At 46.6% G+C, this 25755-nt stretch overlaps 1 protein-coding gene across 2 annotated transcripts in view; it reads right to left on the minus strand.

Annotated features, from left to right (window-relative positions):
* The window catches only part of RCAN1 (regulator of calcineurin 1), a 103379-nt gene that overhangs the window by 19204 nt on the left and 58420 nt on the right, over positions 1 to 25755 (minus strand). The window contains exon 1 of one of the 2 annotated variants that reach the window (XM_058731926.1): positions 13142 to 13159. The exons of the other annotated variant lie outside the window; for it this stretch is intronic. Coding sequence (XP_058587909.1) covers positions 13142 to 13144 — 3 coding nt within the window. The 5' untranslated portion in view covers positions 13145 to 13159. Of the gene's footprint in view, positions 1 to 13141; positions 13160 to 25755 lie in introns of those variants that run through there. 2 annotated transcript variants of the gene reach the window in all.

Below are 25755 nucleotides of genomic sequence, written 5' to 3' on the forward strand. Positions count from 1 at the left end.
TAATTTCTGCCTTGATGCCTTCCTCAATTGGGGCACAATCTTGTGGCAGCAAAAACCCCTGGGCAGGAAGTGTATGGGAGCAGGCTAGCGACAATCTGCCCCTGTGCTTACCGCTCATGGGGCTGGTTATCTCTCATTCCAGCCCTGCATTGATTCATCCCCATCAACTAAACCAACCCCCCTTTTAAGTTCATTTATTTATTTATTTAGAGAGCAGGGGAGGAGCAGAGACAGAGAGACAGAGAGACAGAGAGAGAGAGAGAATCCCAAGCACGCTCCACGCTGTCAGCACAGAGCCCAACTTGGGGCTCAAACTCACAAACCGTGAGATCACGACCTGAGCCACCCAGGCGCCCCATAAACCCCCTTCCATTCAAAGTACGAGCTCTACTTTTTTGTGTGAATGCTGACGGAAGAACCCGGATCCTTTCGTTGCATATTCCATGCTCATCCGGAAGAACTGACCCAACCAGACGTGGGCAGGACGTGGGCCGCCGGGAGGCAGAGGCCACGTGTCATTCTAGTAGGTTCTCCCGAGGAACCTGGCACAGTGCTGGGGTCACGCAACAGCCTATCTATCGATACCCGGTGAATGTCTGGTTAAACAAGCAGAAGATGAAAACGTGAGAAGGTTGTGCAAGAGAGAGGAAAGAGGGGAGCAAAATCAAAATCCGTAAAACCAGATAGAAAACACAGTTTTCAAAACCTGTGCTCTGCAGAGTTTGTATCCACACCCAATTTAAAAACTCAGGAGTCAGCTCAGAAATTGTTCCTTGCCAAATGCGGGAGAAGAGAAAACTGTGTCATGAGTGCTTTCCTACTATTTCCATTACCGCCCCCAGGCCCTGTTTTCCTGTCTGTAGCCGAGAAGTTTCTAACAAGGCCACAGCTTAGGTTGCCTTTTTATGCTTTCGTTGCCTTCTTCCCTGATTATTTAAAGTCTGAAAATAAGTTGCACGAGGAAGTATATCCTGTCTTCGTAAGAATGGCACAATGATTTAAAATACGCTAACGTATATTTAAAAGGAAATATACTGGGGCTCCTGGGGGGCTCAGTCAGTTAAGCGTCCGACTTCGGCTCAGGTCACGGTCTCACAGTCTGTGAGTTGGAGCCCCGCGTCGGGCTCTGGGCTGACAGCTCGGAGCCTGAAGCCTGCTTCGGATTCTGTGTCTCCCTCTCTCTGTTCCTCCCCCACTCTCTCTCTCTGAAAATTAAAGATTAAAAAAATTAAAAAAAAAAAAAAGAAATGTACTAAAGTATATTTAAAAAGAAAAAAATTATCAACACAGAACAAAGGAGACTCCACCGCAACTTGGATATTAACACACACCATCAAAAAGGAGAATCATTGCACCAGGCTTGTTGTTAAGGAAATTTGGGCATTCCTGTCAAGTGACTAGAACTTGGGCACACATCTTACTCTGTAGCATCTGGGATGGAAGAGCTGTCCCCTTAGGTCTAGAATTGCCAGCTCCCCAACACTTAAAAAAGTTAGTTGTCAATATTGAAAAACTGGGAAGTTTCACATAGAAATAGAATTTTAAAAATTTTTTAATTTTTTTTTTTTGGGGGGGGGAGTAGGGGAGGGGCAGAGAGAGAGGGAGACACAGAATCCGAAGCAGGCTCCAGGCTCCGAGCCGTCAGCCCAGAGCCCGACACGGGGCTCGAACTCACGGACCGCGAGATCGTGACCTGAGCCGAAGTCAGACCCTGAACCGACTGAGACACCTAGGTGGCCCTAGAAATAGAATTTCTGGCTTCTTTGCGGGGGGGGGGGGGGGGGGGAAGGGAAGATGTGTCAACTCAGGGCCCAGAGACCCATAGGGTGATGGCTGAACTGGTGGCTAAACCCTGTGCTCTCCAGATATCATTGTCCCCATCACTCCAGACCCCAAAGGCATTTGAGCTTTTGGCCTCTGGCTTAATTTAGGAAGTCATCAAAAATAGCTTAGTCCCTTGCTGTGAGCCAGACACTGAGAGATAGGGATACACACGAAGGCGCTCACCCATCCACCCCCCTGGCTCAAAGTGTTTTATGTCACATAATCTACTTCAAATAATGCATTTATTTGTTAAGAAAATGTTTTAAATATTTATTTTTGAGAGAGAGAGAGAGAGAGAGAGCAAGCTCCAGCGGGGGAGGGGCAGAGAGAGAGGGAGACACAGAATCTGAAGCAGGTTCCGGGCTCTGAGCTGTCAGCACAGAGCCCGACGCGGGGCTAGAACCCACGAACCGTGAGATCACAGCTTGAGCCGAAGTTGGACGCTTAACCAACCGAGCCACCCAGGGGCCCCACAAATAATACATTTAGAGAGCATGTCCGTTATGCCTCACAAGGCAATTCTTCGTCTTTTTCCTTCTGGCCCATTCACTGGCACAACACATTTTCATAAGTGACTTCCTGGGCATTTGCTGAACGTTCTCTCCCGCCTCTGAAATTATACAGTAATGTAAGCGACTGGTGGAGACATTATTATAGGGATTACGTAGATTCTGCTCAAACAACTACAAACCACAGTTGGTTTCTTTAGCAATTGTTAGGAAGACATTGGGTCATACCAGAGACACAGCCAGCATGGCTAAGAATCAGAACCTTAACCCACTTACAGATTTCTGCAGAACTCGTTTGTGATTGACGGAGGCAGAAAGGTTCTGTCATGAATGGCCTTAGAAGACAGGGTTAGAGATGATCCGAAAGTAGACAGAGTTCCAGGTATTTTCAGAGTGAGGCTTTTAAGACAGTTCTTTTTTTTTTTTTTTTTTTTTAATTTTTTATTTTATTTAAAAAAAAATTTTTTTTTTTCCAACCTTATTTTTGGGACAGAGAGAGACAGAGCATGAACGGGGGAGGGGCAGAGAGAGAGGGAGACACAGAATCGGAAGCAGGCTCCAGGCTCCGAGCCGTCAGCCCAGGGCCCGCCGCGGGGCTCGAACTCACAGACCGTCTGAAGTCGGACGCTTAACCAACTGAGCCACCCAGGCGCCCCAAGACCGGGTCATAGAATCCTAAACAGGCTCCAGGCTCTGAGCTGTCAGCACAGAGCCGACGCGGGGCTCGTACTCACGGACCGCAAGATCGTGACCTGGCTGAAGTCGGACGCCCAACCGACTGCGCCACCCAGGCGCCCCTTAAGACAGTTCTTTAACAGACCATTTAAACTGCCTTTGTAAAAATCTAGGATCCAGTTTAATCGAACTTCTTATGTTGAAATAAGTCTTAGGAAGATGGTGCCTGACTTCATCCTTTATGTTATTTTATTTTTAATGTTTATTTGTTTATTTTGAGAGAGGGAGAGAAAGCATGAGCAGGGGAGGGGCAGAGAGAGAGAGGGAGAAAGAGAATCCTAAGCGGGCTCCACACTGTCAGCACGGAGCCCAATGTGGGGGGGGGGGGCAATCCCACAAACCGTGAGATCACGACCTGAGCTGAGGTCAGGAGTTGGACGCTCAACGTGCTGAACCATCCAGGTGCCCCCTGACTTCATCCTTTAAAGAAACCTCCCCCAAGAGTCTGAAGATGGAATACAGGGTCATCAACCGCTGGGGGGTGGGGTGGGGGTGGGGGTTCTGAGGACGACGCGACCCTCACTGGAGCAGAAGAAGGGCTCGTGCTGATGCCCCCACACTGGTCAGCTCTGGGAAGGCAGCGACCTTGAGAAGGGGTGGGGAACTTAGAGAGATGGGTGGCTCTGCTCAGCTGATATAATCCCCCAAAGGGACAACCGCCAAGGGCAGCTTGGTGGCAAATCCTCTATTCCTGAAGGGTCCCGGAGCGTGTCACTGTGTTCGCCAACCAACCAACCGAAGAGGGAAACAAAGGCAAGAAAAACATAGTTTAAGTTAAATGTCCTTACAGCTTGCAGCCCACTGGTAGACGTCTGAAACATGGAAAGCATGACCTTCCTCAAGGACCTCATGGCTGCCTTAGTGCCTTAACGTGTGTGTTTTATTAAAGACTAAAAGTAACCTTATCTTAACAGCGCCAGCCCCTCAAGGTCCTGAAAAGCCTTGCTTCCAAATTCCCTAGAAACTTACTGTCTCTCTATCCCTTCTCCCTCCGCAAACTCGAAAGTATTTAATCAGTCCCTCCTCACAATCCTGGCACAGCCCTTTCTGCCCAGGGTTCCTGTCCCCATGCTGTAATGAAATCGCCTTTTTGCACCAAAAACGTCTCAAGAATTCTTCTCTTCTTCCTCCTCCTTCTCCTCTTCCCCGTCTTCTCCTTCTTTTTGAAGTTTATTTATTTTGAGAGAGAGAGAGAATGAGAGAGAGAACAAGGGAGGGGCAAAGAGAGAGGAAGAGAGGGAGAATCCCAAGCAGGTTCCACGCTGCCAGCACGGGGCTCAAACTCACAAACCATGAGATCATGACCTGAGCCAAAATCGAGAGTCAGACGCTTAACCGACTGAGCCACCCAGACGCCTCTCGAGAATTCTTTCTTAGCCATTCGCTCACGAACCCCATTTTATAATTTCATCACAACCAACCACCAATCGTTCCCAAGATCAAGGAACCAACAAGTTCCAAGGTCAAAGATTTTTACACTAAGTTAATCATCTGAACTATCCCACAAGTACGACAGACTTCAAACTGGACTCCATGAAAATACTACTGATTTTACTCCAGATCATTAGGTCATTGATCCACGTTAAGGGACTTGAAAAAAATACAGTTAAAAAAAAAAAAAAAAAAGGTAGTAAACTCAACAGTTTCAGAATCTCAGTATTTACCATGTCAGTTGAAGCCCCGACAATTTTACTCTTACGAATTTATTCTACAGAAAGTACAGAGCTGTGGGCAAAGGTTTAGATGCAAACATATACCCTGCAATCCTGCTTGTGCAAATAACATACCAAAACCAACCAGTGGCCGGCTAATATGCTGAATCCATTCCACAGGCTACAGAGCCCTTCACACTAAGGAGGTGAAAACTAACGACATAAAAAAAAGATGTTCACAACTTACTGTTAAGAGAAAAGAAAAGCAGGTTACAAAGCGACGTTTATTGCTGGGATCCATTGTGGCGAAAAGAAAAAATATGCATGTTAGTTACGATTGCAGGGTTTTCCTTTTGTGCCTATTTGGACTGACTAGTATTACTGTTTGGGCTTACAGTGAACATTTATTACTTTTGTAATAACACGAAGGCTTCTCTGTCTGCCCTCCCTTCACTTTCTCTTATGTATCAATGGTCACAGAAACCGTGGTTAACAGATAACACTCTTGCAAAGTTAGACGGTTAGGGGGAGAGGAAATTTACCCCCCTATTTCTTGCACGGCGGTGTGTGGCTTGTGGCTTTCATTTCTTTGCCCTGTGAATGTTTGTTACCCACGATTTCCAAACCTGGTGTTCTTAACTCGTTAATATTTTGGGGGTGCCAACTGTTGAGAGAATCCCCTTTCTTACTTACCTAAATACTTTTCAAAAACAGGGATTTCACCAGAAAATACTCCTTTTGTGTTTTCTTCGATAACCTCCTTGGCCAGCCATTTTTATCCCGTGAAGTGACCAACCACTTAGTTGTGTTGGCTGGGACATTCTCACCGGAGTCCGGGCCACCGCGTGCCAGGAGACGGTCACGTGACTGTCCTGCTCCCTGGTGTTGAGCTGCGCGTTAGCATGACCAGATCTTAAGCAGCACACTCAACTCAGCAGGCTCTAGGGCAGCACACTCAACTCAGCAGGCTCTAGGGCGGTGGCTGGCAGAGAGTTATCTGCTGGTTTTTGGAAAATCTCCTATCCGGGCTTTGCAAATGACCTCCAGCATGATGCCTTCTCCGAGCAGAGCCGTCAGATTCTTTCTTGTCACTCCCATGTCCCCACATCTACCCCTTCCTCATCTGTGTTTTCCCCACTCTTCTTGCTGACCCAGAATCACAATCGGAGCTCTTCCTTTCTCCTTGGGACGGCCCTGCCCTCTGCGTCTCCCTTCTAACGAGACTGGAATGTTACCTAATGAGCTTTTTCCCCCCCATTACAGCGTTAATGATGACAGCTGTTCAAGTATAAGAGCTCTCAGAGAATTTGTATTTAATCAGCATATTATGGTGATCAAAGTCTCGTCCCCAAAGGAATGACTGCATTGCTACGAGGAAAATTCCAGACAGCAAATCGGTTACAGGGGGGAAAGTCCCCTAGACAGGTGGGCTTTTCTGAGGCAGGGTTCTACCTACGTGGAGATATTTTGAGCACCTATATTGAGTAGATTCTTATGTGAGCTGTTTGGGATATAGAGCAGACATTCGAGCATCAAGAAAAATGATTCATTTGTGTATTCATTCAACTATCATTTGTTAATCTCCAGCCTTGTATGACCTTGAGCAGAGAACCCAGGTGCCCACGTTTGGACTTCTGACTACAGACCTGTCAGCTAATAGATGCGTGTTGCATTAAGCCACTGAATCTGCGGTAACTGATTATGCAGTTACAGAACATATTTAATGAATCAGGATCTGGGTTTTTATAAGTCCTCTAAGTGATAGGATACACACTCAAGTTGGAACACCTCTGGTGTACATAAAGGGCCCACACAGCAAAGCTCGGCAGGCAGCTCTGAAAAAGTTTTTAAGAGTACAAAAGAGGGGCGCCTGGGTGGCTCAGGCGGTTAAGCATCTGACTTCACCTCAGGTCATGATCTCGAGGTTCGTGAGGTCCAGTCCTGTGTTCAGCTCTGTGCTGACAGCTCAGAGCCTGGAGCCCGCTTCAGATTCTGTGTCTCCCTCTCTCTCTTCTTCTTCCCCGCTCGTGCTCTCTCGCGCTCAAAAATAAATACACATTTTATTTTATTTTATTTTATTTATTTATTTTTTTTAAATTTTTTTTTTCAACGTTTTTTATTTATTTTTGGGACAGAGAGAGACAGAGCATGAACGGGGGAGGGGCAGAGAGAGAGGGAGACACAGAATCGGAAACAGGCTCCAGGCTCCGAGCCATCAGCCCAGAGCCTGACGCGGGGCTCGAACTCACGGACCGCGAGATCGTGACCTGGCTGAAGTCGGACGCTTAACCGACTGCGCCACCCAGGCGCCCCTAAATACACATTTTAAAAAATTTTTTAAAAAAAGAGCACAAAAGAAAAAAAAAAACCCTCGACTTGCCCTTCAGGTGTAAGATCAGACTGACTGCTGGACGTTCTGTAAATGCCAGACAAGGGGGCCATGCAAAATTCCCTTTCCCCCCATTCAACCTAAGGGTCACGGGCAGTTAGAGCTAATACTGATAAAATAGCTGCAGAAGAAAAGTTCTAATGGAAGCGGGACCAGGAAGGTGGACCGTGTCCCATATTCTGAGAGGCTGAGAGGGAGGTTGACCTGAGTCTCTGAAACTATGAAGGTAGGACCTACTTCACAGGGTGGTTGTGGGGCCCTAAGAGGACCCCACCCGGGGTCAGCACAGGGCCTGGCTCGTAGTGGCTTTGCAGTCGGGGGGAACTGTGAGCGCACTCCCCTTTCTCCCTTCCTCCGATCCATCCTTCTGCACACCACTCATTTCTTCTAGTTTTTTCTCTTTTCCGATTAGTGTTACCACGGTTTCTCTTTCTCTTTCTTCACGTTTATTTTTTTATTTTTATTTTTTTTAAATTTTTTTTTTCCAACGCTTTTTATTTATCTTTGGGACAGAGAGAGACAGAGCATGGACAGGGGAGGGGCAGAGAGAGAGGGAGACACGGAATCGGAAACAGGCTCCAGGCTCTGAGCTGTCAGCACAGAGCCTGACGCGGGGCTCGAACTCACAGGCCGTGAGATCGTGACCTGGCTGAAGTCGGACGCTTAACCGACTGCGCCACCCAGGCGCCCCTCTTCACGTTTATTTTTAATCTCCATGTGTCTCCACATCTAAAGTGGGTTTCTTATTGACAGCATCTGGTGGGGTCTTGTTTTTTCATCCCCTCTGACAATCCCTGTCGTTAAGACCCCTGGTGTTCAAAGTGATTGCTCATTTAGTTGGATTCATAGCTACCATTTTGGTTATAATTTCTGGCTCTTGCTAAAATCCCTGCCTGTTTCTTTTCCCCATCCTTCTTTCCATCTCTCTAGTTTGTTCTTCCACCCCCCTTTCACTGCCAGGAGGGCGCCTTCACCTGGGGCTGCCTCGGGAGTGACATGGAGGACACCATCTTGCGGGCACCGCCTTGAGGGTACCGTCTTGTGGGTACCGTCTTGTGGATGGCCATGGGCGCCTTTACGTAAGCTTAGGGCAGCTCTGTTTATAGGAGCGGATGTCCGGAAATCCTCGCCCAGTTCTCTGCATGCTACTGGACAGCAGTAGAGCAATAGGACCTGGCATACAAGGAGGAAGACGTGCCTCGGGAACATTCTAGAAGGTGAGTCTTGGAAAATGCACCACCACAGCCTCTTTGAGACATTCCTAACTTGGATATTACAAAACAGCCTGTGTCTCTCTTCCTGCCAGCACTGCTTGGGCCTCCGTTCACTCTCAGGAGAAAATCCAGCATCCAGACCACGAGTGGCTCCTGGGACCTCTCGGCGCAGGTCCTGCCTTGCCCTTGCCACAGCCCAGGTCCAGCCACACTGACCTGGTTCATCACTGCTCCCCAGGCTTCTAAGGCTCAGGGCTTTCATCCAAGCTTCTTCCTCCGCCTGGATCACCTCCTGCATCTCCTCCTAGCCAAGTCCCACTTGAATAATAATTTAAATATCATCTCTGGGGGCACAAAAGTTGCTCCTGGGCCCCCAGATGTGGCAAACTCTTCTGTTAAGCATTCCTATTCTTTCCTGGCACCTATGATGACTATAATTGGTTGTGGGTTTATCTTTTCAACATCTGTCTTCCCTGCTGTGCACTCCCCAAGAGTTGGAAAATAGCCGTCCAACCATGTTTTCAATGACTTGAAAACGTGACATAGAGCACGGAGTTAGCAATTTACACGTGCCGTTGGGGGTACAGGACTCCAGCACACTGTGCTGAATTCTGCAGTAGATTTATGCTGGTGGTCTGCACCACAGTTGTTCCTTTTGCCATAACAACTTATATGGAGGGTGGGATCTAAGTACAGTGTGTCAAAGTCAAGGGTTCGAATTTGCTACAGGAATAGAATACCTATTGAACTCTCTGTTTAAATTATATAGCTAGGCTATCTTGCCACATTGAAAATGAATTCAGAAGAGGTCCTAAAAAATTAAAATTAGGAATATGTGTGGATATATGTTTATTTTTTTTAATGTTTATTTATTTTTGAGAGAGAGAGAGAGAGAATGAGAGAGAGCACAAGCAGGGGAGGATCAGAGAGAGAGGGAGACACAGGATCCAAAGCAGGCTCCAGGCTCTGAGCTGTCAGCACAGAGCCCGATGTGGGGCTCAAACCCACGAACCGTGGGATCATGACCTGAGCCGAAGTTGGACGTCCAATTGACTGAGCCACCCAGGTGCTCCAATGTGCGTATATATGTTTAGATGTTTAATGTACATTTGCATAGCATGATGGGAATATAAGTGAAAGGCAGAATGGTTGCTAAAGAGTTAAAACACAGGGCTGACCCTGAAGAGTCAAAACAACGTTGAGAAAGAAGAACAAAGCTGGAGGCACCATGTTTTCTGATTTCAAACTACACTACAAAACAGTGGTAATCAAAACAGTATGGTACTGGCACCCAAACAGGTGCATAGCTCAATGGAACAGAATGGAGGAGCTCAGAGGTAAACCCATGGCATATGGTCAATTAATGGATGACAGAGGAGGCCAGAATATATAATGGGGAAAAGACAGTCTCTTCAATAAATGGTGCTGGGAAAACTGGAGAGCTACATGCAAAAGAATGAAACTGGACCGCTTTCTTATATACAAAAATAATTCAAAATGGATTAAAGACTTCCATGTAAGACCTGAAACCATAGAACTCCTAGAAGGAAACACAGGCAGTAAGCTCTTGGACATCAACCTTAGTAATATATTTTTTTAAACGTATTTTCTTTTTTAAACATTTATTTATGCACGTATGTATTTTAAGTAGGCTTCATGTCTAGTGAGGAGCCCAACGCAGGGCTTTGGGCCACGCTCATAACCCTGAGATCCAGACCTGAGGTCAAGAGCTGGACGCTCAACCTACTGAACCACCCAGGCGCCCTGATGGAGGCATTTATATGTGACTTTATGTTGACAAAGCTGAATAGAATTCTCCGGCCCGCTGTCACTGGTGTGACAGCTGCTGGGACCTCCTCTCCTGAACCTTGTGCCTGAAGTCAGGGACAGGCTAGACTGGCCTTGGTTCAGCAGCCCATATACTTCTCAGTGGGATGTGATCCCTCAGAGAAACCAGATCAGAAAGCAAAAGCACAGCAAAGTTACAAAAGCAGCACCCCCGCCCCCACCCCAGCCTTGTTTCAAGGTCATCTCAAGCTTGCCTCTTGCTCATGTGGGAGATAACAGCATTGCACCAGCCGGTCAGCATGTGTTCCCCACGCTTCCAGAACCAGCAAGAGGACGGTCTGAACACTGCCTGGCATTTGCTAACAAAAGCTTGTACTGGTGGAGTACTTGCGTGTTGGTCCCCCACAGAAAAATGACGTGAGCCATAACCAAGAAAGTCGTTCTAGAAATGAGGAAGTAGATCTCAGGCTCCTTGTGGTTTCTCGTGAAAACTGCAGCAATGTGGGGCAGGGGTGAAAGGAAACCCTGATGGCACAAAAACAGACACTCAGATCAGTGGAACAGAACAGAAAACGGACCCACAAACATAAGGCCAACTAATCTTTGACAAAGCGGGAAAGAATATCCAATGGAATAAAGACAGTCTGTTCAGCAGGTGGTGCTGGGAAAACTGGACAGCGACAGGCAGAAAAATGAACCTGGACCACTTTCTTACACCAGACACAAAAATAAACTCAAAATGGATGAAAGACCTCAATGTAAGACAGGAAGCCATCAAAATCCTCAAGGAGAAAGCAGGCAAAAAAATCTCTTTGATCTTGGCCGCAGCAACTTCTTACTCAACACGTCTCCAGAGGTAAGGGAAACAAAAGCAAAAATGAACTACTGGGACCTCATCAAAATAAAAAGCTTCTGCACAGCGAAGGAAACAATCAGCAAAACTAAAAGGCAACCAGCAGAACGGGAGAAGATATTTGCAAATGACATAGCAGATAAAGGGTTAGTATCCCAAATCTATAAAGAACTTATCAAACTCAACACCCGAAAAAACAAATAATCCAGTGAAGAAATGGGCGAAATACATGAATAGACACTTCTCCAAGGAAGGCATCCAGATGGCCAACTGACACATGAAAAAATGCTCAACATCACTCACCATCAGGGAAATACAAATCAAAACCACGATAAGATACCACCTCACACCTGTCAGAATGGCTAACATGAACAACTCGGGCAACAACAGATGTTGGCAAGGAGGTGGAGAGAGAGGATCTCTTTTGCACTTCTGATGGGAATGCAAGTTGGTGCAGCCACCCTAGAAGGAGGTTCCTCAAAAAATTAAAAATAGAACTACCCTACTATGACCCAGCAATTGCACTATGAGGTATTTATCCAAGGGATACGGGTGTGCTGTTTCAAAGGGGCACATGCACCCCCATGTTTATAGCAGCACTATCAACAGTAGCCAAAGTACGGAAAGAGCCCAAATACCCATCGATGGATGAATGGATAAAGAAGATGTGGTATATATATGCAATGGAGTATTACTCGGCAATCAAAAAGAATGAAAGCTTGCCATTTGCAACTACATGGATAGAACTGGAGGGTATTATGCTAAGCGAAACTAGTCAGTCAGACAAAGGCAAATATCATACGACTTCACTCATATGAGGACTTCAAGAGACAAAACAGATGAACATAAGGGAAGGGAAGCAAAAACAATATAAAAACAGGGAGGGGGACAAAACAGAAGAGGCTCTTAAATATGGGGAACAAACAGAGGGTTGCTGGAGGGGTTGTGGGAGGGGGGATGGGCTAAATGGGGAAGGGGCATTAAGGAATCTACTCCTGAAATCATTGTTGCACTAGATGCTAACTAATTTGGATGCAAATTAAAAAAATAAAATGAAAAAAATAGTAATAAAAAAAAGGGAAACCTTGAAAAACAACGACGACGACAACGACAACAACAACAACCAGATGTGTGTGCTGTTTGCTCTTGTGTAGAAGAGGGAGATGAGCCTGATGGGGAAGATGCTTTATATCCCAATTTTTCTGAGCCTAGGATTTCTCCCAATGCTTCCCAGTACTTACACTAACCATGTTTGGGATGAAATCATGTTTCCTTGCGTGGCCCTGTGCTTTGCAGTCTAGAATGTTTATCACTATGTGGGGCTCCACCCCCCACCCCCGCCAAGTACCAGCAGCTCACCCGCCATTGCTGCGATCCCGATGGATGTCTCCCATGGCTTTTCAAGTGCCCCTGGGAAGACAACTCTGGGATCCCAGATGAAGTTGGTTTGTTCTAACACGCTAAGACTAGCCCCAGCATGCCAACGCATTCCTACGTTCTGTTAATTTCTTTTCAAAAGGCAAGGGTGGCCTCTCTTCATACAGGGCTCCTTTAAAACATGTCATTTCAAATGGGTCCAAAGAAGATATCATCTGCATTGAGAAACGCAGGCAGAAATGGTGAAAAGATTTCAGTCGACCCTGAATAAAATGAAATCCTTCGGAGATATAACATGCTCTTTGATATCTGAAGGATGGCAAAAGAAAGAGATTTACAGAAATAAAATGGCTAATAGCAAAGGGTCTCTGTGACTCAGAAAATGGTTAGCAGTCACATGAGGCAAAAGTTCATTTTTTTCTATAAAAAAACCCCCCCACACAGACCCAAAATTCCGCCTAATAGCAATCTCTGCATCCAAACATTTACCCGCACACTCACTAACCTTTGGCCCTAAGAACTTTCCGGATTTATTAGATGTTGGCTTTAAGAAGAAATGACCTAAAAATACTGATTCTATGTACTTGCTCGTGGTTTCTTCATTATCATTAATTTCCCCCCCCCCTTTTTTTTTTTTTTAAATGTGGACATTAAAACACTTTCTTTGCTTCAAACTAAATAGCTTTTAACTTCAAGTCACTAGCCGGTATAAGGGAGCATTGAGTTACTCGAGAAATCCCAGTATGGTCAGCAAGGCACGTAACTACCACCTATTTCAGAAGCTGATGTGAAAAACGTACCATCCATGTTCACAGGAAAGAACAATCACCGTGGCTTCAAAGCCCAGCCGTCTTCATGGTTTGCAAATAAACACAGCATTCTCAAATACTAATAGGCAAATAAGTTATGACAGCTCTCAGAGCAGAAAATAGAAGTCAGAGCGCATGGCGACTTCCACTGTGCCAGGAACCAGAGAATAGGAGGAAGTAGCTAAGCACAGCAGCGGGGTTTTCCCTGAGATGTAGACTTTACAAGAAGGGTTCAATTTCATTTGAGATATGGAAAGACAGAGTGTTTTTTTCCCATGAAAAGGGGAAACAGGAAAAGGCAGAAGTTGCTTGACCCATTACTATGTCGTGTCTGGAAAATGAAACCGATGGGGAAAATGATTAGGCGCGAGTGCGTGACTTATTAAAAGGGACCTGCGTGAACGCTTCCCGGAAGCTCTGTTTTGGGGTCCACGCTCTTGAAGGCTCTACGTGGTCAACAAACATAGTGGGTTCCCGGGGTGATGTTTTCTTTGGAACCCAAAGGGTCACAGAAAGATTCCCACCAGGCCGCAGCCACGCCGCCTCCAGAATCAAGGGGGCGGTGGAGTCCCCAAGGGCCCAGGAGTGTCAGGAGCTTGAACCCAGGCGAGGGGGAGCCCCCAGCACACCCAAGAGAAAGGGGCATTTCCGGTGGAGCCAAGAGGAGAGCTTTCAGGGGCAACCAGGCGGGCACTCAGGCCTACTGCTCTGTGCACACCACACATCCCCCTCTCTGCTCACCCTTTACCCACTCCTGCCACGCGGGCAAAGAGCCCCTAGGAGACAGAGAATCTGGAAAAAATAGTCCCGACAGGAAAAGCAAAAAGGCCAAGAAAATGAGATAAATTAAGTGCCTTGCCCACTGCAATGGATTGAACTGTGTCCTCCCCAAATTCGTATGTTGAAGCTCAAACTCCCATTGTGGTGGTCTTAGGAGGTGGGGCCTTTGGGACCTAATTAGATGTCTAGACGAGGTCATGAGGATGGGGCCCCCAAGATGGGATTGGTGTCCTCACAAGGAGAGAAAGGGAGGCCAGGCCTCACTCTCTCTGCCACGTGAGGACACAGCAAGAAGGCAGTCATCTTCGGGATGCCTGGGTGGCTCAGTCGGTTGAGCACTGAACTTCAGCTCAGGTCATGATCTTGGCAGTTCGTGAGTTCGAGCCCCGCGTCGGGCTCTGTGCTGACAGCTCGGAGCCTGGACCCCGCTTCGGATTCTGTGTCTCCCTCTCTCTCTGCCCTCCCTCGTTCACGCTCTGTCTCTCTGTCTCTCTCAAAAATAAATAAAGCTTAAAAAAACTTAAATTGGGAAGGTAGAGTTTTCAAAAGGGTACACACGATTTAAAAAAATGTCAAGTCAGTTCGTGCTCGGGATTTTAAATTCTTTGCAATATCGAAATTTTCCAAATATGAGTATGCTACTTTTAAAAACAGCCTTATTTGAGATGTAATTTAAAAATCATTATACTACCTTGAAAATCTCTGCCTTTAGCTATATCGTTATACACCGGTATTTTGCTTAACATTGTAAGAAATACTGTATAACTGAAAAATACTGTTCACGATAATTTCAAAAGCGATTTTTTTTTTTTTTACAGTCTGTTTTATTTATTTTGAGAGAGACAGAGACAGTGCGAGTGGGGGAGGGGCAGGGAGAGAGGGAGAGACAGAGAATCCCCAGCAGCCTCTGCATTGGCAGCACAGAGCCCCCTGCGGGGCTCAAACCCACGACACCGTGAGATCATGACCTGAGCCGAAACCAAGAGCTGGACCCTTAACCGAATGAGCCACCCAGGCACCCCTCAAAAACGATTATTAACCTCTGTATCTATCCATGAATCTGGTCTGTCTGGTTCAAAATGCGCCGGCCAGAAGAACGTTGAATTCTGTTTGAATGCCGCCTAGATAACACGTTATTTCTCCTAAGTCACATTGCAAATCCAAGTAACAGGGTATTAAGCAATTACAGAGAAATGCACGCTTTTCCCGTCTGCACTTACTTTGTGTGTTTCTTTCTTATTTTGTGTAGTTTGGATGGTTTTGCTAAATTGCACTGCCAGCTGGCTTGTTGCTGTCCATCACCCAGAAGGAGTTGGGAGATTTCGTTTGCTGCATGCTGAGATGTGACCAAGCAGTCATGTCTGAAGTTCTCGTTCGTCTGCCTTCTGTTCCTCCTGCTCTCTGCGGTCTCCATCCTCCGTGAAGAGAGGAGGCTGCCTGTCCCTGGCCAGTGACTGAGGTGCTCTGCTGGGCACGCTGTGGGGGGGGCTCAGGGCACTCTGACCCATGCTGGCAGTGACCCTGGAAGGCACTGGGCAGAAGAAGGCAGCCAGCCAGGGGCCGTGGTTGCGGCAGCCTGCATGCAAGAAGATGAAATCTGCCACGGAGGCACTTTCTAGGAGAGCCTGTGACTTTCTGGAATGTTGCTGTTAGTTCTTTCGAGCGGTGTTCACTTGCTAGCCCGGTGGCGGTTCAGGTGACGCTCTAATTTGCTTTCGAGTTGCGAAATGGGTCTGCTAGATGATTCGCCGTGGTTGTTCGAGATCGGCATTAGTGGCGGCCGCCTAACCAAAAGACACCAAAGTGACAATTTATGGAGGTAAGCTTGGAAGATTAACACTCACAGCCAGGATGGTGCTGGCACCCCTCGAGTCCGGGTTAACACGGGGCTGCACGATACCTGCCTCGTTTCCACCATCCGCAAAGCAAACAGGGTTCAACTCCACTGGTGGCATCTACCCCAGCAGAGCCTCCCTAAAGGACTGCACTGGGAGCCCAAGGGAGGGGGACTGGCAGGAGGGCCACAGCCTCCGTGGCTGACCTTCCGAAATGCTGCCATGTGCGGGTTGCCGTTGTCATTCATTCGTTCATTCGCTCATTCATCCACTCATTGGCCATCTACTACAGGCCCGGCATGGGCTCTGCCGGGTGCTGGGGCCCAGAACAGACTCCACCAGGGTTCCTTGAGGTGCCGATCGGCCCGCAGACTGAGCCCAGGAGCTACTGAACGCAGAATCCGTGTGTGATCCTGATGCCCCTCCCCCAGGTGCTCCTGCCTGGTGGTGGGCAGCGTGGGGACGAGCAAGTCAGAATAGAGGAAGCACAACCAAGACTCCTCGTAAGTGGCCAAGGTCCACCCTGTTCTCTGCAAAACACCTGGGCCTATTTCTACAGAAATCTTCTCATCTCCAGTGGGTTACACTATCGCTTCGAGAATTATGTTGCTGTTGTTGCACTTCTTTTGAAGAAAAATTTTTTTTTAACGTTTCTTTATTTTTGAGACAGAGAGAGACAGAGCATGAACAGGGGAGGGGCAGAGAGAGAGGGAGACACAGCATCGGAAGCAGGCTCCAGGCTCTGAGCCGTCAGCCCAGAGCCGGACGCGGGGCTCGAACTCACGGACCGTGAGATCGTGACCTGAGCCGAAGTCGGACGCTTCGCCGACTGAGCCACCCAGGCGCCCCTGTTGCTGCGATTCTTAACTTCTGTGCTAGGATTCCAGACCTGCACCCACAGTGGAAAGACCGCTGGGGGAAAGCCGCCTTCTCCAAGCCAGGGAGAGAGAGGCTTCAGAAAAAACCCATCCCTGCTGACACCTTGAACTTGGACTGCCAGCCTCCTGAACCGTGAGAGCATAAATGTCTGCTGTTTAAGTCCCCCTCCCCACCCCACAGGAACCTAATACAACCTCTACTTTTTTTTTTTTTTTTTTTTTTTTTTTTTTTTTTTTACGTTTTTTATTTATTTTTGGGACAGAGAGAGACAGAGCATGAACGGGGGAGGGGCAGAGAGAGAGGGAGACACAGAATCGGAAACAGGCTCCAGGCTCTGAGCCATCGGCCCAGAGCCCGACGCGGGGCTCGAACTCACGGACCGCGAGATCGTGACCTGGCTGAAGTCGGACGCTTAACCGACTGCGCCACCCAGGCGCCCCAACCTCTACTTTAAGAGTATGTGACAGTATACAATGCGCCCATCCTGAACTACCACTCCTACGTCAACATCCTCACATAAGGACTCTGCAGAGCACAGCTTTCCTGCCTATGGTCTGTCTTAACATCTTCAGGGAGAACTTTCTGGAAGAAAATGATCAGATAGGAATGTAACGACAGCCCCAGTCCACCACTGGAAGGCACACCCGGCTGTCTCTGGAGAAGTTTGGTGGTGTGGGCAGAGCTTTATGGTGCATCTGATGGGATTCGCCTCCTGCCATCATCCAGCACCACGCTGTAAGTCTGTCCTTCAGGGATGCAAAACCACACAACTCTGATGTTGATAAAGTAAGACCAGCAATTCTGATAGTGATTAAACTCACTTTTTCAAATGCCGCCTTCTTGGCAACCATTTGGAATGGGGACTTTGTTTTTTTCCCCCTAAACAAAGACCCAAAGAAAACAGTGGAAAGGCTTTCAGAGGCACCCATTACACTCAGGGAAACCATCAAGGATATACACACATGCCAGTGGTGACTATTTTTACTCTTACATTCTGAACACTGTTTCTTTTCAAACAGAGTTTATGAAAGGTCAGCCCGGCTGCCTTCTAACCGGAAAAGTCACAGAAATGTACCCGTCCAGAAAATATCTATACCAGTTTCTTCCTTGGAAAAAATAATGACAAATCCTGAATCATATTTCCTAGGATCTTAAAATAATGAGGTCGATTTGCCGGTTTATTTGTAAATTCCATGGTACTAAAATAACCAGTTAAAGATCTAACCTACTTCCACTGGGGCAATTAGGGGGAAAAGGCAGCGGAAATCAGCCCTGTCACTTTGGCTTAAGGATTCTTCAGGCTGGTCCAAACGCATATTCTGATGATGGGTGGTTCTTAAGCACAGCAACAGCTCAAATTTCTGGGCTGGGATACTCCCCTTGTGAATATTCTTTCTTGATTCTTTCTTTAAATCAGCCTTAAGGAATTCATAAATCTCTTAGACCTTCCTTCCCAGAACATCTAGCACCGCCCCCTTGGTCCGTGAAGTTGAAGTCCCCTACTGTCTTTCTGAACTTTGTGAGCCCTTTCCCTGCATGTCAGAGGATAAAGACGAGGGGTACGTAACACATTTTTAGAATGGAGGCTTAAGTGTAGGTCCTGTGGGTCCCATGAGGAGACCTGGATGACCAATAGTTGTAGAAATCGTCCTCATACTAAGGAAGCGTTTAGTCAGTGGAGAAAGGGAGGGAATTGCCAGAACCTTCCAAGGCCTTGGCAGAATTTGGGGCACACAGTCACGTACTGAGAGGATGAAATGGAGTTTGAGATGCTAGGTGGGAAGGTCAGCAGGGGACTCATGCCATGGGCCTCTGAGGGCTCCTCCGTCCCGGGGTGTTTCCTGGTCCTGCCGGGGGTAGTGTTATTGGGACGTAAAGAGACGTGAGGTCACGGACACACAAGGGTTCTGCACACATTGGCACAGGGTAGCAAGGTTTGGCTCCCTGCTAACTTTGCAGACACGGCTCATTTATACAGCAAGTGGCCAGGACGGCCTGGATTCTCACAGGGTGGCCCTGAGCCAGCAGCACTGGCATCACCTGTGAGCTTGTGAGAAAGGCAGAACGGCCGGGCCCTGCCTGAGATCTACCGAAGCACAGTCTGCATTTTAACAAGACGCCCAGGTCACCTATGCACGCTATCTGGCAGCTTATAAACAAGAGATGTCGAGTTTGCATGGTTCTGGAGGTTGGAAAGCCCAAGGTCAAGACACTAGCTGATCTGGTGTCTGGTGGGGTGCCCTTCCTGGTTCGCAGAAGGCTATCTCCTTGCCGTGTCATCACACGGTAGAAGGGGAGAGGGAGTTCTCTGGGGTCTCTCTGGTAAGGGCACTAATTTCATCCGTGGGGGCTCTGCCCTCATAACTTAATCACCCCCAAAGGCCCTGCCTCCGGTACCATCACCTTGGGAGGCTAGGATTTCAACACTTGAGTTTCCAGTGTGGGGGGACCCAAACATTCCATCCATGGCACACAGTAAGGTGTGAGAGGCACTGGTCCAGGGTTGCGGGGGGGGGGGCGGGGAGGGGGAGGAAGATTTGCCAATTACCATCTGATCGCTAAGTGCTACCATGTGACAAGCACGTTCAACTGTCCTCGGATAACTTGTGGACCAATAATTCTCCAGGGGAATCTTGCCAGATTGCCACAAATGCCAAACAAGGCAAACCTGGTTTACAGGATTCTTCCAGAGAAATGTTTACCAGGTTGCCAAGGACATCAGAGTCAACTAGAATTTCGTCGATGTTGAATGGGGAGTGTGAACGCTCACAGATAGGTTCCACTCTTATTGAATTCTCCCGTTAGATACACTGGTAAATAAATAAATAAATAAATAAGTAAGTAAATAAATAAATAAAAAATATATATATTTATAGGCGTCTGGGTGGCTCAGTAAGTACAGCGTCCGACTCTTGATTTCAGCTCAGGTCGTGATCCCAGGGTCCAGGATCGAGCCCTGCACTGGGCTCCATGCTGAGCATGAAGGCTGCTTAAGATTCTCTCTCTCTCCCTCTGCCCCTCTCCCTGCCTTGCACTCTCTCTCTACATATATATATATAATATATATATATATATATATATATATATATATATATATATATATTATATATATAATATATATATGTAGATAGATAGATAGATAGATAATATATATTAGATATATATAATATATATTACATATATCTAATATATATGATATATAATATATATTACATATATGTCATATGTATATATATATATATATATATATATATATATAATATATATATTTCCCAAGCTATAATGATTGAATGCCATGTGTACTTATCAAGCAGTCAAGCATAGGAGGCAGGAAAGAGGTGATGTGATTACGTGACTCGTATTCCAGAAAAAACAACAACCTTATTTCCCTCCCCGTACAGTTTTAATAGGTGACTATATATGTTCAGCATTTTCCTCTAATGATATAGTTTTCCACACCTTACATGACTCAAACTTTCAATCCACTGCATTTCCATAAGTTTTTCTTCTCTCCTTAACAGGACGACAGGAGACTGGAACACGCTGCCTTATTCTGAATTTCCGAGTGCCTTTCTACACACGCACAACGCAGGGAGGAAGACCTCTGCTGTAGACCACAAAGGGCATGGTTGTATGAGCCTGCAAGACCTGAGGTTCCAGAGAAAGTATTAGAAAACGAAAGAAAGAGACGGATTCCTCCCTTTGTAATGTGACTCTGTCAAGGCCAACTGCTTTCTCAACTTGATAGGGCTGTGGGGGTGAATGTCCTTGTCTCCACCGGAGTGGGGATGGGTGGAAATCCATTCAAGCTGACTGTAGGGACAGCCAACTACTGGAAGGAATATAGCACTTTCCAGTTTTATCTCGAAAAATATGATTAAAAAAAAAAAAAAAGACTCCAGGTGCCTTGGAGCCTTATGCCACATGATTTACAGCACATAAAATCATGGAAAGTCGCACCACTTCCTGATAGCACACGGCTCATGCTGGCCACTGAAGCCCTTCTTCTGACTAATTCATTCCATGCTGTAGTTTTCCATGTCTGACTCATAACCATATCCTACTTTTCTCATTTCCTGAAGTGATTCGGATGAAGGTTATTCCACATAAAAAGTGGAATGATCTATAAAACCCAGAAACCTATGCAGAATTTTGAAGTCTTGACTGTAGGTCCTGAATAAGCTTTTGGCCATAAATTCATAAGATGGGCCCATGTTTCTGGGTTCTAAAGGGCGTCATGTACTCCAGTAGAAGAGCCTGGAGCATGATGCCGGGCTCATGAGCAAAACTCACTGAATTCCGCTCCAGAATCAGATCTACTTGTGACGGAACAAAGAAGCTATAAAGCAAAAATCTTTTCAGAACCAAAGGGAGGTCTGCATTTAGGAAGGATGATTAGGATACAAAGAGGAGTAGAACCAGTGGAGATGTACCTCTCTATGAGAAGGTGCACCATTAGGCTTTACTTAAAGGGGTATTTCAATATTTAACCACCGACTTTTTTTTTTTACAGTATTACCAAAAGGAATATGGAGTATTTTAAATTGCCTTGACTTGCTTGTGCTTTAAGGGGGATAAATGACCTGAAATCACTGTGTTCTCTTAAAAAAAAATTATCGGGGGTGGGGGGGCCTGGGTGGCTCAGTTGGTTAAATGTCTGACTCTTGATTTCGGCTCAGGTGATGATCTCACTCACGGTTGGTGAGATGGAGCCCTGAGTCAGGCTCTGTGCTGACAGTGTGGAGTCTGCTTGAGATTTTCTCTTTTCCTTTCTCTCTCTCTCTCTCTCTCTCTCTGCCCTCCTCCCCCACTCATGCTCTCTCTCTCTCTCCAACAAATAAACATTAAAAAAAAATCTTGGGGACGCCCGGATGGCTCAGTTGGTGGAGAGTCCTACTTTGGCTCAGGTCATGATCTCACAGTCTGTGAGTTCAAGCCCCGCGTCGGGCTCTGTGCCGACAGCTCAGAGCCCGGAGCCTGCTTCAGATTCTGTGTCTCCCTCTCTCTCTGCCCCTCCCCTGCTCACACTCTGTCTCTCACTCTCTCTCTCAATAATAAATAAACACTGAAACAAACAAAAAGAAAGCCCCTCCCCTGCTCACACTCTGTCTCTCACTCTCTCTCTCAATAATAAACACTGAAACAAACAAAAAGAAAGCACTTTAGTCTTTTTTTTTTTTTTTTTTTTAAAGAAAAGAGTCCTTATCTCTTTGAGATGCATACAGTTGAAGTGATATGATACCTGGAAGTGTGTTTAAAATCACCCCATGGAGTGAGGATGGGAAGGGGGGTTCCATGTGTTGACGATTGTTGAAACTGGGTGATGAGTTGAGTGCATGGGATACATTGGCTCATCTCTACTTTCGCACACATTTGAAAAACTACATAGACGAAAAATTCTTTTTAAAGAGTTCGAAGGCAAATAAAAAAAAAAGGTAAAGAGCTGGTAAGTGACTTAAAACAAAGTCAGCACTCCGTACAAATTCTACACAGACATGCGTAAGATGGTCTTCATAATAAAATGTATAAATTCACACGAGGTGAAAATACGTAATTTAATTTTTAACAGTTTTTCAAGAGAGTGAGGTCTCTGATGAAAAATTGCATCCTTTGACGCTAAAAGTACACAACAGAATTCTCTTGGATTTGGTTTCCTTTTGCAATGACTGGCAATACAGTCAGCAGGGAAAATATTGAGAACACGTTTCCAAATGCTGGAAAACAGGAGCGGAGAAACACCTCAGCTCACCTTTTGGAGGAGGACCAAGTAATATGGACCTTTTTGTTTCCTGCTGTGTAACAGACCTGTGTCAGGTCAGTCACGTGACCTGAGTGGTCTCAGGGCCACGTTCAGAAGGATGCTTTTACTGCACTGCTGGTGAGACATTTGGATACTTTGTGAGTGTTTCCTTTTTAAAAACGTTTATTTATTTATTTTGAGAGAGAGGGAGAGAAGGAGAGAGAGAGAGAATTCCAAGTAAGTTCTGCTGCAACTCTTTGTGCAGAGCCTGATGCTGGGCTCGATTTCACCAACCGTGAGACCGTGATCTGAGCCGAAATCAAGAGTTGGACGCTTTTCCAACTGAGCCCCCCAGGCGCCCCCACTTTATGGTACTCTAATTTGAAGCTGTGAAACCCACACCAGAGTCATCGAAAGGCAATGCCCATTCGCCCAGACCCTTGGTGCGCACACGGCTCATTCCTGGAGCCCGTTTGGGAGGCAGCAGCCCCTGACGCGTGCAACAATCCGACCAGGTGTGGCTTGTTTCACCCGTGGATGTCTTTTTTCACCCATGGAAAGGCTGACGCAGATCATGTGAAGGTTCAAGTCAAGGGAGTGACTCAAGAGGAAGGCCAGAAATCAAACCCGACCCGAACACCGCGAAATCCCGGCGTCCCACTTCAACCATCACAACACACTCTTCCCAGGCCAGGGGGTGCAGGGGGAAGCCGCGAGGCTGAAGGACATGTTAGCATGCATGTTAGTCAGTACAGGTGGTGGGTCTTCAAATTTCCAGATAATTCTAAAAAATAACGAACACTAACTCAACGTTAGCATTTAACGGTACCTAAAAGGTGAGCAAGGTGGTGTCCATCTGTCACCGGCAGTGACATTGAAAGACTTAGCAAATAACGACGGTGACGATGGCGAAGGCGATGGCAACAGTAGCCATCGTGAACTTGACAGCTCCCTGTCTCCCGGGTTCCAAGGCAGGTACTCTGCAGACACCGACCTACTCCGTGAGAGAGGCACCGTTCCTCTCTCACGGATGAGGAACTAAGGCTGCGCCTCGTGCTGAATTCTCTCGGATGTTTGACTCAGAATCAGAATCTGAAGAAAGGCGACAATGAAATTGTACCCAGGCTAACGCAAATTCTTAAAATAGTGAAGAACGATCTATCATAGCCGGTGGAAAACCATGTTGACAGTTCAAGCTGTCAAGGAGGTGCCTGTGGTCTCATGTACTCCTGGTGGGAAAAAAGCACAGTTCTTTTCTTTTCTTTTTTTATTTTAGAGAGAGAAAGAATCTGAAGCAGGCTCCGTGCTCAGCACGGAGCTGGATGTGGGGCTCGATCCCACAACCCTAAGACCATGACCTGAGCTGAAATCGAGAGTCGGATGCTTAACTGACTGAGCCACCCAGGTGCCCCCAGACTGTCCATTTTACACACTGATCTCAAAATGATTAAATATTAAGCTTTCGACCATTGTTATATATTCCCTTCTCTACAGAAAACTTGGCTGTCTAAAGAGTTTTGAATAGCAGAGGTTTTACTCTGGCTTTCCAAAGAGGCATGGCGTCTTAGAAGGACTGCTGGTCCAGGAGGTGGCTTTGGTTTCCAGCCCCAGCTTTGGCAAAAACAAGCTGAGTTGCACTGGGCAGAACATTCCATCTCCCCGGATCACGGTCTCATGTGTTGCAAAGTCGATGGTAAAGGATCCTTCAGCCCCAGCGCTCTGAATCCAGAGCATCTAAAAGGACAATGGCAGAGATGGCAAAGATTACAATCCTGAATAATATGATTCAGCTTACATAATGGAACCAAGTGCGGGAAAGCAGGCAGAGATAGTAACACTCAAGTGTATTAAATTCTATGCTAATGGAGCGCTATAAAAACATTTTACCTGGACACTAAAAACAGGCTTCCAAGTAATCATAATAATAAAAAACCCCATAAATTGCTGTCAACCCAGCTGCATGAAACTCCCATCAGAGTCACTGGAAATTGTGAGAAGGCATAGATGAATAAATGTAGCCTACTTATTCCAGGAATCGTTGGAAAATTCAGAACAAGGCCAGGATCGGGAAAAAAAATAAAAGAAACTTGTCTGACAAATTAAGTAGCATCAGGAAGTTTCATACAGGCTGTTTGATTCACACAGCACAGGATTCTTTCTGTAAGAACTTTCATTAAAGCCTGTTTGTTCTGGATAAAGACCGATATGCTCACAAATGAGTTCAGACAAGCACAAGCTCCGTGAGGAATCCTATTATGTAGGTGTTTCTGTAAATTTCACAGGCAAAGCAAGAAGATAAAGGGCTTGTTTGTGAGGTGCACAAATGTCCTGCTGGTAATGGTCTAATCAGCCTAATGCTTTAAATGCCACGCTCTCAAACGTCCCCTTGTTCCAGCGGATTAAGTCCTTCCAAATACACGGAACTGGGTCCCACAGAAGGTCCTGATGTTCCTCTGAGAACGTGGCTCAGGTATTTCCAGTTTATTACGCCGGCTCTGACATAATGATCCTAAGTTACACTCAAACTATGCTTTGCAGTCTACAAGGTCTTTTCAAACGCATGAACTCATTTGAGTTTCCCGAAACCCGTGGAGAGGACGAAGGGAAGGCATTCTTATCTTTACCTTCGCAGAAATGAGAGGCTCGGGGAGCTCAGATTAGTCGCCCAAGGTCGTGCAGCTCACAACTGGCGGAGTCTACATGCACTTGCGTGCCCTCTCACTGTGACCCAAGACGGCTGTACCCAAATACGCCTTCCTGTAAATCCCCGAGATAGTACCGAAAAAGGGACGACGGTTTGGGTACGTGGACCCGCCCTCAGATTACAGTGGTGAGTCAGCAAACACTACTTAACAGGAACTTTGGTGAGCTCATTTAGGTCTCGGGCTCTGACCCGACATAGGGATAGGATCGCTAAAAAAAAAATCCCCCCCCCCCCCCGAATGTATCTTTTAATGCAAGAAGTCAGATGCTAGGTATTTTTGAGCACTCTGATACAAACCTAGAATCTGCTTAAGTGAGGAATAGAGGTTGCACGATTTATGACTAACAAGAAAGCATAAGGCTTTAGTCTGAGCGTGTGGCTGACCAAAGGCATATATTGGCACAGACACCGGCCTCCACGAAGGTGCTAGTGAGGAAGAACACACATAGGAAAGGATGCAAGTACCTGTGAGACGGCGAATTTTATTTTATTTTTTAAAGTTTATGTATTTACTTTGAGAGAGAGCACACAGGAGGGGCAGAAAGAGAGGGAGAGAGACCGAATCCCAAGCAGGCTCCACGCTGTCAGTGCAGAGCCCTAATGTGGGGCTCGAACTCAGAAACTGGGAGATCGTGGCCTGAGCGGAAATCAAAAGACTCGGGCCACC

Source organism: Neofelis nebulosa, chromosome 5 (assembly GCF_028018385.1).
Source record: "Neofelis nebulosa isolate mNeoNeb1 chromosome 5, mNeoNeb1.pri, whole genome shotgun sequence".
NCBI classification, from domain to species: domain Eukaryota; kingdom Metazoa; phylum Chordata; class Mammalia; order Carnivora; family Felidae; genus Neofelis; species Neofelis nebulosa.